The sequence below is a fragment of the Coenobita brevimanus genome, chromosome 51, assembly GCF_032717465.1.
Source record: "Coenobita brevimanus isolate Jiangsu-jjx chromosome 51, ASM3271746v2, whole genome shotgun sequence".
NCBI classification, from domain to species: Eukaryota; Metazoa; Arthropoda; class Malacostraca; order Decapoda; family Coenobitidae; genus Coenobita; species Coenobita brevimanus.
Genome location: NC_137004.1, coordinates 8,719,421 through 8,736,392, shown reverse-complemented (window position 1 = coordinate 8,736,392; position 16,972 = coordinate 8,719,421). Strand labels below are relative to the sequence as shown.

Genomic DNA, 16,972 nt, shown 5'->3' with positions numbered 1-16,972 from the left:
ACAAGCTTTCATTAATCATGTCAACAATTTGATCTTTAGAATGATGAGAGCGAACATCAATTCCCAATTGTTGAGCAACAAGCTTAAGTTCATTCTTTGTTCTGTTTTCTACATCACACACTGTTTGCACATTTGACAAAAAATCTTTGGCTTCATCAAGTGTAGTAATAGTAGACATAATTAATAAATAACAGTCACAAAATATCAAGCAATATCCTTATGATAATATCCTGAATATCCTGATAAGAGGTCGCCAAATTTATGTTACGGAACAGAGAAAGATAACGTACACTTTAAGTGAGAATACTAATAGTCACTACTGTCCCGTAAAGTTCCAGGTTCAAAACAAAAGAATTAGGTAAAATTACAAGTTAAAGTTTAATGCTCAAACTAACAACAAAACATTCAGGACTCATAAAGATAATGTAATGGCAAATAAACAGGTTAAATATATGGTTAACTGCAATAGCCTCTATTAACACGAAATTAGCAAGAGTAAATTTATCTAAGTCAGCCCTGATAAAATGAAAACACTGGGTAATGCTCAGTTAATGCAAGATAAATTATTACAGATACAAAATATTATTAAAAATGATGGACATAAAGATCCCTACATGAATTACAAAAACTTCACTAGATCTACAAATTAAACTTATGCTATACAGTACAAGAACAAATTGCAATAACACTTATACTCAAATTACAGAGCTGCTAGATGGTTGGAGACTTCCTGAGAAACTCACAATAATAATAACTGTACAGGGGAGGACAGAGATGTGAACAAAATGAGGAGCAGATCTAAGTGGCAATGATGCAGAGACTGAGCTCATTATATAGGGGCCAGGAGAGCTTGATACAACTTGTAAGAAGGACGCGCAAATGAAGCCATAGGGACAAAGAGCTGAAAATCCCGCTCTGAATAACAGAGAGAACGACTTACTCTACTATAACGGTAGAAGGGGGGGACTGAGGCAGAACACGCTCGTGATCAAACATGCAGCAACTGTGCGTTAAAATTACACAAAGGATGATGAAATCATAGGCTATGTAACAATATATATATATATATATATATATATATTAGCCGTGTGGTGACGACCATGGTGGATTTAACACCCCCAAATAAGAGCAATAATGAAGAAAATACTCTTCATTCATTTCTCTCGTCATTATGAGTAGTATTGCAACAACTAGTTACTACACAATCAAAAACCACCACCACCACCATCTATTCATCCATCCATTCATTCATCATCATCATCATCATCATCATCAATCATCATCATCATCAATCATCATCATCATCATCATCAAGATTGATAATAATAATAATCATCATCATCATCATCATCATCATCAGCACCACCACCACCACCACCACCACCCATCGAACTGCGAGCTCCGGTGAACGCCTGCTTATCGAAACTGTTGGGAGGCGAGTGTCAGCCACCTTGTCAGCCACCTCTTCTATATAATGCACTAGCGGTCGTGCAAGTACCAATCGGATCCATTTAAAATTTGATTTCAGGCCTCAGCGGTTGTATGGCGGTTGATGCAATGCTTGTACGATGGGTGATTGGTGGGTTTTGGCACTTAGAGAAAACGGCCGTGACAGCGACAAATTCAAGGGATAACTTGTTCATATGCAGACATTCTGTCTGTCTAACACTTAGGCATTCATATCATGCACCGTTTGTGGTGCCTCACCGACGTGACTGACTGTGTCTTCTTTACTCTAGGTGCATCCTTCAAGTGTGCTGCTGCTCGTGCATAATTATGAAGGCAGAAATACCTTGGATTGGTGGGATTTGCCTTCACGATTTATGGAGGCGACTCCCGGAGTACAGCAGAGATGCTCTCGCAACAGGATGGAAATTGCCCTGATAGGTATGGAGAAAGCTTTCCTGAAATAGGGGGGGGGGGAGTAGATCAGAGGGACAGAGAAAGCAATGGCCCAGCAAAATAAGTGAGTGATAATGTATATGTATGCAGACGTCCATTTCAATTAGAAGATGTAGTAGCCAAATTGACAGTTGCCTAATCCCCCCCCTTATTTTTTTTTTTTTTACAACTGCCAGACAGAGAGAGAGAGGTTTGGTATGGTTCAGTTAGGTTATGGTTGGTTTGGTTTGGTTATGTTAGGTGTGGTAAGAGTTGGTTGGGTTGCATTACATGTCTTCATATCTGTTACATTAAAAGGAAAAAAAAAAAAAATGGTGCTAGCTAACCTGCTCAACGTCTGCATTTACTTATACTACTATGCCTTCATTCATTCTCTTTCACAGAAAGTAGGTGTGGACCTCTAAAAGAGGTCCGGGGGTTGCTGTTTATTGTGTGCTTTGCCGTGGCCAGGTGGAATAGTGCCATGCAGTTATGTACGCAGCCTCTTAACCGCCGAAGCCGTAAAGGGTGCGCCCCTGCCTCTTCAGGGCGTACACCACGTCCATCGCGGTCACGGTCTTACGCTTGGCGTGCTCAGTGTAGGTGACAGCATCGCGAATCACGTTCTCGAGGAACACCTTGAGAACACCGCGGGTCTCCTCGTAGATCAGGCCCGAGATACGCTTCACGCCGCGACGACGAGCCAGACGACGGATGGCAGGCTTGGTAATGCCCTGGATGTTGTCACGAAGCACCTTGCGGTGTCGCTTGGCGCCTCCTTTGCCCAGACCCTTGCCGCCTTTGCCTCGACCAGTCATAGTGTCTACAGCTGCTGCTACTGCTCAGACCCAGTAGTAGTGAGTGTCCACTCTGCTCCCACCAACAATGATGACGACCCCGCTGGTGGTGGTGGTGGGATATTCGCCTCAGTGCAATACTGAGGCACGGGCAAACTTGTGAGCCCGTTCAGTGACGCGCGGCTGCACTGTCAAATAAATGAATGGGTAGTACTCTGTAATAGGGGGATGATTAAGTTGAAGTAAATTGAAGAAGTGGTGTGGAGGTGCAATACCTGGTCGAAAAAATGGTTAGGTGTAGTGCGTAGTGCACTGTCCTTTATCGTGGTGGGGGATATTTTTCTACTGTGGTAAGTAAGGTTTTAAGTGGTGTGTTGGCTATAATAGAAGGGGCATCAATTTCATCAATGTGGGTCCAGGTGAAGCCTCTGTTTAGGTTTGCTCTGAGAGGGTGTGTGACTGGACACCTTAGGATGTAATGGTGTAGTGGCGAGGGTTCTTGGTCCTGGCAGTGATGACAAGGGCTAGGATTGGTATTAGCAAGTTGATCGTAACAGTGGAATCCAAGCCGCAAGCGACGTAAGCGGACTAGGACGTAATTGGGTGTGTGCGGGAGAGGTGGAAGAGGCACACAACCCGTGGCCCTGCCGTACCATGTGGCAGAGCAGGAGGCTTCTGTAGTGAGGAGTTGGTGTTCGTCTCTAGTCCACTGCCATGTCGCTTTGATGATTGGTGCCAGGATTGTTCGAGGGAAGTCGGGAAGATTAAAGGTGATGTTGGGTAGGCTGCATGCATCTTTAGCAGCCTGATCTGCCCGCTCATTGCCCTGTAGGCCTACATGGCCCGGCACCCAGTGTAAGAAAATGGTACCTCCATTATCTGTAATTTTCCTGGCGTACAGGAAAATGGAGGATAGAAGGAAGGGGTTGTTTCCTAGGGTGTGAGAATGGATTGCGCGGATCGCTGAAAGTGAGTCAGAATGCACAGCGATGTTACAGTGTGCATGATGGTATGCATGCCTTAATGCTCCCAGAATAGCTGTAAGCTCAGTTTGAAACACTGATGCGCCTGGTGTGAGTCGCCACGACACCACCTCATCACCACAGACGAAGGCTGCACCCGCAGCTTCGTCTGCAGTGACAGAGCCGTCAGTGTAGTAGTCTGCAGACGACCAGCATTGCAGAGCTTCTACACGAGCTAAGGCTCGCTGCCGAAGGAGAGCAGGGACACAGTTGCGCACCCTCCCCTCCCCCGGAAACACGAACCTGAAGGGTGGTGTTGCCCATGGAGGTGGGTCGTTGTACCCTGCGCAAGGAGCATCAGGCTCCTTGCAGATGCTTGCTGCAGTGTTAAGCCTGTGCAGCGCAGCAACAAGTCCGCGGGCCCAGTCATTGCTAGGTGTGTGGTCAGGTGGTCTTGACAGCACCAACAATGATGACGACCCCGCTCGCCGACCACCCTTATATAACCCAGTGTCGGTCGTGCAAGTACGAACCTTATCCATCTAACCTCGATTTCAGGCCTAGGCCCAACCCCAGCTCCCAGGAGGCCAATCCTAGAGAGGCGTCGTAGCCAGGTCACGCCACAGGGCATGCCAAATTTTGCAAGCAAACCAGGAATGGCATCAAAAAAGCATGAACAGTAAATCACCGCCATGTACATCACACCCCGACCACTTGCACGCCGCCAGTCCGGAGGCAGGCGACATAAAAAGCCGCTGCCAGGCGCGGCGCGCCCATTGGCTCTGGTGAACTCTTTGGTATCGGCACTCCAAGTTCAAATTACTCCAAACGTCGTGCAGCTTACCATCTCGCCCGACTTCACGCTCTGAGGAAGTAACTCACGGTGCTAACTGCCCTAGTTCCACTACCACGAGCCTGCGACAAGATCCTTCACTGCAAATACACCTTGCTTCACTGCATACCAGCCTTTCATGGTGTATCGCAGCCCCAGCACCCACGCCCCACGATTGTGTACCGGGGGACACACACTTGTGTGTTCCCGCCCTTTCGTGGGTTGCACCCCCCTCCTACTATCCTTCCTTTTGACCCTAGTGTCCCCCAGTGGTGGTACGAAGCCGAATCCTTAGGTTTTCTGGCGCAGGCCAGATCACGAGGGAGCCCCTTAGGCAGGGGTGGTTATAGGAAGCCACTGGGGTGGGTCAAACACTGTTAGGGCGATAGGCAAGACCCTTCCAGGGGCAGTGGCAGGGCTATCACGACCTCCGCTAGCGGGGGGATAGTCACCACCACTGTAGGTAGGCGCCTTCTTTTTTCTGAGTGCATGTGAGTGTGATTGGAGAGTGAAAGTGTGAGTGACGGCCGCCAAGATGGCGAGCCGAGATGCAACCCCTACCTCTAAAGAATCGCTTGCCCCTCAACCTTCCCGTGACCCTAGACTCGCCAAGAAAAGAACACTTGAGACGGAAGACGCCACCCCTACCTCCGAGAACGCCAGTGGACGAAAAGCAAGATTTGACAGCCCTGACAGACGCCAAAACCTCCCCCCACATATCAACTTCACCATGGACTATGACGACACACCATCCAGCCAACAAAACGACCCTGACCAGCACGACTCCCAGGACAATCATTACGTAGAAGACTCAGCCTCCGCCCCCCAAGACCCCGACGATGGCTTCACACTCGTTACCAACAAAAAGATAGAAAAAAAACAGGCACAAAATTCCTCTGACCCACGCCCCACCTATCCCAATCACCAGCCTTCCAACCCACCCACCCCCACATCCAACCTCCCAGCTTTCCTCATCCCCAAACCCGACAACTTCTCTAACACCTATGAAGTAGTGACAGCCATTGAGAACTCCTACCCCAACCTTCAATTTAAAATGACAGCCACGAAAGCCCTAAGTACTATCATAGTCCCCCTTAACACTGAGTCACTGGACATCTTAGAAAACGTTCACGAGTTAGAGGGCAAATCCGTGAAACTCATCAAACTTGACCCCAACCTTGCCACAAAGAAACTTGTTGTTCAGGATTACCCCCTTAACTTCCCCTTAGAGGCTATCCTCAGTCACCATCAAGTCGAGGAAGCCAAACGATGTGATGCTAAAGGGGAGCCAACCAGACAAGTAATCATCACCCTCCGTGGCCCAACTCCCGACTCACTTAACCTAAAATCATGGGGCACATATGACCTCCGCCCCTACACCCCAGAACCCCTACGATGCTTTACTTGCCAGAGGTTTGGGCACCACCAGTCAACATGCAATCGCCCTCCCACCTGTGCCCCCTGCAGCGTCGCCACCCAACTCAACAATGCCTTGATAAATTCAAGGCAAAGCAAGCAGTCCAAGCCAAATGCCCCAACTGCCATGGCCAGCACCATGCTTGGAATAAAGCATGCCCAATCAGCAAAGCCATCATTAACAAAGGCATTAATAAAGGTCAGGGACGTGCGCAGGGTAACACCATCATCACCCCTGCCCCTTTAGGCACCTTTAAGTGAGGGCAACAGAACAAAGGCGCTAACCACCCCTCTCTTACTACAGGCAATTTCCCCCAATTGCCAACCCCAAGCAGGACTTCACCCAATACCCCCCCAACCCCCAGACCCCCCATACTCACCCCCCAACCTCACCAACTGCTCCCCCTCCCTCGCCTCCTTCTACCACCCTTAAACATGCCAGTACCCAAACTACCGCATCCACCCAAACCCAGACTCCACCACCAGCCACCCCTCAACCCTCACCCCCCCCCACCCTCAGTAGCCAAGACCTCATTCTCATCTCGAGCACCATCGCCCAGGGCATAGCTACCTATCTATCCACCTTGATAGGCAAACCAGTTCCCACCACCGACCTTACCAAAGTGCTCCATGACTCCATCCACTCCTTCCACAATCACTCCACTCCCCCCGACGCAAACACTGACAGCCCTCTACCCACAACAACACCAACACCTGTTGAGAACCATAACACCACTCTCACACACACACCCAAACAAAAGACAACACACAACACAACCTCCACACAACCACAATCAGACACTCCATCACACCACTCCAAACACCCACAACACCAGCGCCGCAACAGAAGCAGACACCGACACTCCACAAACAGCCGGAAAAACACCTCCTCACACAGATCCCCATCAGCCACATCCCCCACCAGAACACACCACGAGCCCCGCTCCTCCACACGTGAAAACATAGACACTAACATCTCGTCAAAATCACACTCACGCTCACCAATTTCAAAACACACATCACCGACACAAACGCCGTCAGACACAGACACCCAAACACTAATATGGACAGACGACATGGACATGTAAACACTCCAACACCCTCCCCCCCACCTCCACAATATCCCCCAACTCCCCCTCACATTAAAATCCTTCAGTGGAACGCCCAGGGTGCGCAGAACAAGCGCTCCCTTCTAGAAGAAACAGTGCACAAAGACCAAATTGATGTTATCCTCCTCCAAGAAACCCTCATCCCCGCCCATAAATCTATCAAAATTCGAGGCTTCACCTCCTTTACACTCCCCCATTCCCGAGGGGGCCCCCGGGGTTTAGCAATTTATATAAAAAACCACATTCCTAACAAACCCATTCACCCCCTGCCTGACTGTGGAGATGGCGTGGAAGTACAGGGACACTCCATCACCCTTGCAACCACCCAATTACACTTATATAATATATATCGCCCCCCAACGCACAGCTAAACCTGGACGAGGTCCTTGCCACATCAATAACAGATCATGTGCTACTTGGAGGTGACCTTAATGCCCACCATCCACGTCTTGGCTCCAGGAACACCAATCCAACAGGGCGCCACATCATAACCGCATTAGATAATACCCCCGAAATATCTCTTTTAAATGACCCTCAATCTCCCACTCACTTGAGAGGGGGCAGATTAGACCTTACCATGATTACTACTAACATTGCAAACTTAGCTAAATGGGAAATACACCCCTCCCTTGCTTCAGACCATCACGCAATCCTCTGCTCTGTTAATCTTGCTAAGCTCCCCAAACCCCCCGACCCCCCACCCAAATGGAATGTTAAAAAAGCCGACTGGGCCCACTTCACCTCTATATTAGAAGACTCCTGCAACATCAACCCCCCCATTGACCTCGAGGAACATGCGACCCTCATTACCAATGCTTTCCACACTGCAGCCACTCAAGCCATACCCACCACCAGCCCCCCCAAACACCTACACCGTGATTATTGGTATTATTGCAACAGGGTCAGAGAACTAAATAAAAGATTAAACAGGGCCAAGAAAATACATAGAGCAAACCACACCCCTGAGAGCCTAAGTTACTTACAGTCGGTAATCAGACACTCCATAGATGAGAAAAACTCCATTAAGGAGCAAAAATGGCTAGAGTGATGCCAGACATTGGGAGCTCATTCAACAACAAGCAGTATATGGAGAAAGTTAAAGGCATTTTCTAACCCCCGCCCCACCCGCCCCCCGACACACCCTGACCCACAAGGACAGGCAGAACGTTTAGCTGACAACTTTGCACAGAGAACCTCCCCAAATCAACTGCCACTACTAACGAGGCAAACTCAAGACACACTACACCCCGTAAGAGAACAGCTGATTAGAGAAAGCCAGAATACACCTTCCCCCTCTGATCAAAATTTCACCCTAGATGAGCTAAACAGGGCCTTAAAAACAAGCACAGACACAGCCCCTGGAGCAGATGGAATTACATATTCCATGATTAATCATGCGAGGAACACTGCTAAAACAGCCTTTCTGGACCTCACCAATCACTCGTGGCATTTAGGCATTATTCCATCTCAATGGAAGGAGGCTATAATCCATCCCATCCCCAAGCCTCTCGATCCCACCACCTACAGACCCATCTCTCTTCTTAGTTGTCTCTGCAAAACCACCGAAAGAATGGTTAAAAGCCGCCTTGACTGGGTCACCCCATCACCACATAGCCACATCTTCGCCTTCACAAAAGGCAAGGGCACAGCTGAATGCCTTAGCTCATTTTTATCAGAGCTCAGGGGAGGTAAAGGCCTAGCCATTTTCATAGACCTGGAAAAAGCTTTTGAGCTGGCATGTCCCGAGGCCATCCTTGCCACCCTTGCAAGCAAGGGTGTTAAGGGTCGCCTTCTGCGATGGCTTGAAAGCTTTTTCTCAGGTCGCAAAGCCAAAGTCAGGTTCCAAGGCCATCTTTCAGAAGCATATAATCACACAAATGGCACTCCACAAGGAAGCATCATAAGCCCCACCCTTTTTAACACATTAATTGAATGCCTCCTTCATCTCGACCTGGGCCAAGGAGCCCGCCTTTTGTGTTATGCTGATGATATAACTCTAGTAATATATGGGGGGCGCTACTCACAGAAAGCGCAAAAAGCACTCGACATCCTGCATAAAAAATGTAGGGAATTAGGCCTGAAAATAAATCCACTCAAAACTAAGGCCCTCCCCATCAAAATTCCAACCCCACCAAAACAGCTGTTCCTCGGTAACTCTCTTATAGAGTACGTCAACACCCACCGGTACCTAGGGGTATACATGGACAGAAACCTCACCTTTGACACAGAAATAAAATACCTCCGATATATCACCAAATTACGCCTCAACGCCCTTAGATCTTTAGCTGGCAAAGGTGAAAGAGCTTCATTTAAAGTCTTACGTCTTTTCTATATTCAGGCAATAAGATCTATTATTGATTACGCAGCGCCTGCCTTACCCACCATCAACCTAAAATTAGCCGACAAACTGGAGGTTATACAGAATGAGGCACTAAGAATTATGACGGGATCACCAATGTGGACACGGCTTTGCAACCTCAGAATGGAATGCAACATCGAATCTATTAACATCAGAATCAAAGCAAGAGTCGCTAGCTTGGCAGCCAAGCTTACACGTAAAAACTCCCCCCTCCCCCTTACAACACGATTAACGGCGGCTGCTAACCTACACCCCGACATCCTAAACAACACCTGGAGTCACTGCGCCGCAAAAGCCATTCACTCCTTTAATCTAAATCCCATCATAAATCTCCCCCCAGATGAACCAAGTGTAGCGTATCATCCCCGCCCTCCTTGGGATCCCCCCCTATTCAATCTTATCATTACAAGCTCTCCCCCTAAAGCCCTCACTCCCGTACAACAATTACGCCAAGAGAGCTTAATGCAAATTGCCTCCCTCACCTCCCCCAACTCATCAACCTACTATACAGACGGCTCTGTGAACAACAATAAAGCAGGTGCGGCAGTCGTATGCCGAGAACACTCATTTGGCCTGCGTGTATCAGATGGAGCCTCTACACTCCAGACTGAATTAATTGCAATTCTTACCGCCATGGACGATGCCCTAGACATCAACCCAACATCCCATACAATCATCCATACAGACTCCGCCAGCGCAATACAAACGCTAAGAAAACAGGAGCCGTCTGATAACACTCATTTAATTACTGACATAATTGCCACCGCGCAAGAAATACGAGATGCTGGCGGAACTATAACAATTAATTGGATACCCAGCCATGTAGGTATCAAAGGGAATGAATTGGCAGACCAACTAGCCAAAGAAGCCACGGAATATTCACACGTTCAGGTTGACATAACACCGAGCCTCACTCGGATCAAAAGAACAATTAAAATGCAGGCAGCAACAATCAACCGCTCAGAACACGAGCATCAAGTCCAGGCGGGCTCCCCTTCTGCAATATGGTATGCTGCCGCTACAAAATATGAGCCAATAAATGCTATTAACAAGCTCAAAAGCAGAACACTTAAAAATATACGACGCCTCCGCTTGGGATATAAGTGTAAAGCCCATATACTCACAAATGAGGCACAACCCAGCACGTGTGAAAACTGCAACACTGATACCCCATTCCCGTTTCTCCACTATATTCTCAGCTGCCGAAACACCAATAAATTTAACAGACCTGTCAATCTCCCCAACCCAGATACGCCTCGCATAAATACAGCAGCCAGCCCCGAGGAGACACTTAAACAAGCAGCTGCTGCAGTGATTGCTAATACACCCATAACAACCCTAGCAAACATCACTGCACACTTCCCCCCACCCTTTTAAAATCACTCAGTCAGGCAGCCACAACTGTCTCAGTCACCATGCCCCCTTCCATATGGTTCAGGTACCGTTAATCCCCGCTAATCCCCGCGCCTAACGGTCACCTTGTCACCTGTTCCATTATACCCTCCCACTCTAAAATCACTCGTGTGTTTGTGCCTGCATGCGCGGATGTTTTTATACATCAACGTGTGCAGGCATATGATGCACCTGTGAGCTATATTTTTATTTAAAAAAAAAAAAAAAAAAAAAAAAAAGAGAGAGAGAGACCATACAGAACCACCACGGTGGTTTCTTCCCCCCTCAAATACAGCCAACACAACCAACTAAGAAATCCAGTCAAAAATCCACCGACTGGGCTAATGTAAGGCCCGGCACTCCCTATAGGGGAGGAAATCGTCAACGAACGAACGAACAAACACGGCGCGCCAAAACTCTCGCTCGTGTCACAGCTCCTTCCTCAGTCGCGCGCCATGGCTCGTACCGAGCAGACTGCACGTAAGTCCACTGGAGGCAAGGCCCCTCCCAAGCAGCTGGCCACCAAAGCCGCTCGCAAGTCCGCCCCTGCCACCGGCGGCGTCAAGAAACCCCACCGTTACAGGCCTGGCACTGTGGCCCTGCGTGAGATCCGTCGCTGCCAGAAGAGCACTGAGCTGCTTATAAGGAAGCTGCTATTCCAGCGTCTTGTCCGTGAGATTGCCCAGGACTTCAAGACTGACCTGCGCTTCCAGTCCTCTGCCGTCATGGCTCTGCAGGAGGCGTCTGAGGCCTATTTGGTCGGTCTCTTTGAGGACACCAACCTGTGTGCCATATACGCCAAGCGTGTAACAATCATGCCTAAGGACATCCAGCTGGCCCGCCGCATCCGTGGCGAGCGCGCCTAAGGCGAGAGGCCCCCCACCTCCATCGAAAGAAATCTCGGCCCTTTTCAGGGCCAAAACCCTTCTTCAAAGAGAGATGATGACAGACCCTCAGTTTAGGTTTGCATGTATCAGCTGTTGCTTTTCCGCAGCGAAGCATGCTCACACACGATTGAACTCCATTACTTACATGCATTCATTTTTTTTTTTTTTTTCAATTTACATTTTTTTGGGGGGGAACGGGGGAGGGAGGGAAAACTTGCCTATTCGTTTATTTCTTTGATTGATCTGTTGTTCACGTCGCAGTTTTTGTTGTCGTTATTTGCGTTTCTTTGACTTACTCAGCGACTCACGCCCTCATAAAGGTACACAGGTTTGCACAACGAGAAAGGCATTTCCGCCGCATATTAGGAGATGCTCTCTATCCGTCATGAACGCAAGATGAATCCTTCAGTTACTATGCTGGAAAAAAAAAAAAAAAACCTGAACCCATCGATTTTCACCTGCAGTTGTGCGTGTGCATGTATGTTTATACTGTACGTAGGTATTTGTGTGTCTTTGTGAGCATGTATGTCTGTGTGTACGGGCGTATGAGGACACACACACACACACACACACACACACACACACACACACACGGACGAATGAACTGTACTTATATACTTATATACATGCATTCATTCATTCATCCTTTTTTCAATCATTCATTTACTTATTTTTTTTTGGGGGGGAGGGGGAACTTGCCTATTCGTTTATTTTTTTGGTTGATCTGTTGTTCACGTCGCAGTTTTTGTTGTCGTTATTTGCGTTTCTTTGACTTACTCAGCGACTCACGCCCTCATAAAGATACACAGGTTTGCACAACGAGAAAGGCATTCCCGCTGCATATTAGGAGATGCTCTCTATCCGTCATGAACGCAAGATGAATCCTTCAGTTACTATGCTGGAAAAAAAAAAAAATGAACCCATCGATTCTCGCCTGCAGTTGTGCATGTGTATGTATGTTTATACTGTACGTATGTATTTGTGTGTCTTTGTGAGCATGTATGTCTGTGTGTACGGACGTTTGAGGACACACACACACACACACACACACACACACACACACACACACACACAGACGAATGAACTATACTTATATACTTACATACATGCATTCATTCATTCATTCAATCATCCTTTTTTCAATCATTCATTTACTTGTTTTGGGCGGGGGGGAGAGGAACTTACCAATTCGTTTATTTCTTTTGTTGATCTGTTGTTCACGTCGCGGTTTTTGTTGTCGTTATTTGCCTGTTTCGTTTACTTCCTGACCGATTCAGTCACGCCCTCATTCCCGCTGCGTATTAGGAGATGCTCTGTACCCGTCATGAAGGTTTGACAGTGGCCACGAACGCACGGTAAATCCTTCAGTTAGTATACTTGGGGGGGGGGGAAAGAAAAAAAAAAGTGAACCTGAACCCATCGATTTTTAACTGCAGTTGTGCGTGTGTATGTATGTATGTATGTATATGTATGTTTATACTGTACGTATGTGTATGTGTGTCTTTGTGAGCATGCATGTCTGTGTGTACGGACGTATGAGGGCTTGTGTGTATGTGAGCATGACTTAGTGTGTACGTAAATGTGTAGGTCACTGCGTACATAGTATAAATGTATTTGTGCACATGTGTTGTTGTATGTACCTACATATTATAGGCTGACATGAATAGGCATGATACGATGTCATTCATGCCTGTATTTACTGTACGTCTGTTGAGTGTGTTGGTTGGTACAGGCGGCCTAAGAAGTGCTGGCGGAGTATCCAGAAGTTTTCGGTCAGCGATAGTGTCCCTACTCTTCCTTATATCTGTACCTAATACGTAAAATTGTTACAACAAACAATAAATCCATGACCAGTTATCTGTATATTTCAAAAGTATTGTAGGAAGCAGTTGGTTCGTTACGATAATAGGAATTCCTAAACGGAACTAAGTGATATTTCACAACTGTCGCTCAGGGAGAGTCGGGAATAAATATGTTGTGGAGTTCAAATCTAGCATGGTAACAGACAGTGACGTTTGGGTAGCGTAAGACTGAACCAAAGGGAGCTTCAATAAACACTGGATATGAATAAATATTATTTAGGAAATATTTTCCGTTACAATACTAGGGAATAATTTAAAGTCATTTATTTCCGTTTCCAATGTCTTGGTGGACGACGACAGAAAGCGGGAAGGAGGCGTAAGCCGGTAAGCTATTTTAAATGTTTCGGTCAACACGCACGAAAGGAGATAAGATTCACTCAAGGACATGCAGTTATTACACTGCCTTTGGCCAGTTTCCCACGAAGAAAAATCTCAGGATTATTTCATATAAGACAGAGGGCTATCGGTGGAAAAAAAAAAAAAAAATCGAAATCTGCCTAGATTAGAGTCGGAGCTCCTTGGAGAATGCCAGGACCCATATACATATTGGGTCTTCTCACACCTTTCCACTACGCAGATTTACTGACATCACGCTTGAGACAGGGCACTCCCCCCATTTCTCCCCACCCACCATCTCCCTTGGGACCTCAGAGGGAGGCCTCAAGTCGCGGTGAGGTGTAGCTGTCTGTCATCCTCCATACCCACCCCTCCCACCTTGCTTCCTTTACACAGCTCTGTTCCCCACACACATTTCCTCAATTCAAATGATTGTTTAACCTCTCCCTTCTTATATTTAAAGGTACATGATTTACAAATAAACACAATATACTCTAATAGTGGCATTTATTAGGATACATGGATATCATCTTGTTATAAATGATCTATCTATCTATGTATTGCCAGACGCCTCAAACCCGTTTGGGGTGGCCACAAACAAATCGCCTCCAAGTCGCCCTGTCCCCCGCCATTTCACTCCCATGCTCCCAACTCACACCCCCCTCTCTCATATACCTCTCCACCCCATCTCTCCATCTCATCCTCGGCCTCCCCCTCCCTCTTTCCCCCTCCACCTCACTCACATACACTCTCTTCGTCAGTCTTTCACCCTCCATCCTCTCCACATGGCCAAACCACCTCAGTGTGTTCCTCATAACGCTTCCTATCACATCCACATCAACACCACAACGCTCCTTTATATCCTCATTCGTCAGCCTGTCTCTCCATGTGACTCCACAGGCTCCTCTTAAATAACTCATTTCCACGGCTCTCACTCTTGACTTGTGTCCTTCCAACAACGTCCACGCTTCACTTCCGTACGTTAGAGTTGGTATCACAATACTGTCATGTAGTAACTTTTTCACTTCCATGCTCACTTCCCTGTTTCTTATCACTGCTTTCAAAGAACCAGCAACCTTTCTTCCCTGCTGTACCCTTTCAAGCACTTCACCCTCCAAACCTCCATCCTTACTCATCACACTACCCAAATACTTAAACGTACTCACATTTTCCAATTCCTCACCATCCAACCTAGCTGTACATTCACTGACTTCACCTCTCTCAAAGACCATCACTTTACTCTTCCCTACATTCACCTTTAGATTCCGTTTCCTACACACTCTCTCAAACTCATCCACCAAGCCTTGCAGCTCTCCTTCGTCTTCACTCAACAACACGGTATCATCTGCAAACAACAGTACAGGGAGTTTCCAAACACTATCCTCTCTCACCAGGGCCACTCCAACATCCACTACCCTACCTTGTACCTCTTTTATTACCCCATCCATGTACAGATTGAACAACCATGGAGACATGACACATCCCTGTTTCAACCCAACTTTCAAAGAAAAATTCACTTAGTTCACCATCCACACGCACTGCAGCCTTCGCACCATCGTACATACTCTTCACAGCATTCAACAACTTCCCATCTATTCCATATATTCTTAACACTTTCCACAATCCTAGTCTATCCACCCTGTCATATGCTTTCTCCAAATCCATGAAAGCCGCATACAACTTCTTTCCCTTCTCTAGAAACTTTTCCACTAAAGATCTGAGAATGAATATCTGATCTACACAACCTCTTCCCTTCCTAAAGCCTCCCTGTTCTTCTCCAACTAATTTCTCTGTTCTTTCTCTAACTCTGTCAATAAGTATCCTACCATACACTTTTCCTATTATACTAAGAAGACAAATGCCCCTATGATTACCACACACTTCTTTTCCCCCTTTTCCTTTGTACAAGGGAATAATTATACCTGACTTCCAATCCTCCGGGACTCTACCTTCCTCTCAGGCCAATCTGCACATCTTCTACATCCATTCTACTACTATCTCTCCCCCATGCTTCAACATTTCACCACACACTCCATCAATTCCTGGGGCTTTCCCTGATTTAACTTTCTTCATTGCTTCCACAACTTCTATCCTACTGATTTCTTCCTGTCTTCTCACCTCCCTCCTTCTCCCAGCCATTCCCCAGCCACTTATACTTGCATTACTTCCATCCTCCACGTTCAACAATTCCTTAAAGTGTTCTCTCCATCTGCTCACTTTTTCTCCCTTCTCCACTAGTAATCTACTATTTTTATCTTTCACTCCCCTGCTAACTTCACTTCCACCCTGTCTTACTCTTTTCACCTCTTTCCAGAACATTTTCTTACAGTCCCTCCACTTTACACTCAAATTCCTTCCAAATTCTTCATCCACTCTCTTCTTACTCTCTCTTACTAATCTTTTCACCTCTCTCTTCCTTTCTACATATAACTCTCTCTTCCGCCTCTCAACTTCTTCCACGTCCCTATTTCTCATCCATTCATTGTATGCTTTCTTCTTTTGTGCCAAATTTATAAATGATACCGGATGTTTATTGGTACTGCTACCGGTTTTGACTACATGTTACTATGCAGGCTTCATTTCCTTAACTTCGACATCTTACTCTGCAGCTTTCGTGTCGAGTTAGCCAAATTTCTGTTTAATACCCGCATCTTGAAAAATACTCGGTATCGAACAAAAAGGCTAATTACTTCAGTACGAAGAGACACATCCCTATATATTAGTACTGACAATGCCTTGCCAGTTGTCTTTTAAATTACCGTTGGTAAGGCTTAGGTTTTATGCTGGTTTTAAGCCACAGTATGTCAAATGTATATATTCCGCATATATCATGGAGAGAGAGAGAGAGAGAGAGAGAGACTGCGTTAATTATAAATAACAAATCTCTTAATCCGAGCTACTAAATATATGTGAATGTATTTCATATACTCTTTGTGGCTTCATGTACATAAAAAGCTATATAGTTTTCACGAATTATTCACTCTTTGAGAACGAAAAGTGGCTGTATAAATCATTTCCAACGACCTGGTACCGTTGTTTTTGCGACCTGGAAGGGAGGGAGGGAGGGAGGGAAGGAAGGGGGGGGATGATAACATACTTCTTGCCAAACGCTTCCAGATGGAATTACTACCGGTACGAA

The 16,972-nt window shown here is 46.6% G+C and overlaps 3 protein-coding genes across 3 annotated transcripts; 2 read left to right on the top strand and 1 right to left on the bottom strand.

Annotated features, from left to right (window-relative positions):
• Window positions 1–2,387: 2,387 nt before the first annotated feature.
• LOC145399991 (histone H4-like) lies at window positions 2,388–2,699 on the bottom strand. The gene has a single exon (XM_080272490.1). It carries the CDS (start codon window positions 2,697–2,699, stop codon window positions 2,388–2,390), a length of 312 nt encoding a protein of 103 aa, XP_080128616.1.
• Window positions 2,700–8,567: 5,868 nt separating this feature from the next.
• LOC145400148 (uncharacterized) lies at window positions 8,568–10,733 on the top strand. Its single transcript, XM_080272661.1, has one exon. It carries the CDS (start codon window positions 8,568–8,570, stop codon window positions 10,731–10,733), a length of 2,166 nt encoding a protein of 721 aa, XP_080128787.1.
• A 470-nt stretch (window positions 10,734–11,203) lies between these two features.
• On the top strand, window positions 11,204–11,614 carry LOC145400147 (histone H3-like). The gene has a single exon (XM_080272660.1). It carries the CDS (start codon window positions 11,204–11,206, stop codon window positions 11,612–11,614), a length of 411 nt encoding a protein of 136 aa, XP_080128786.1.
• Window positions 11,615–16,972: the final 5,358 nt, after the last annotated feature.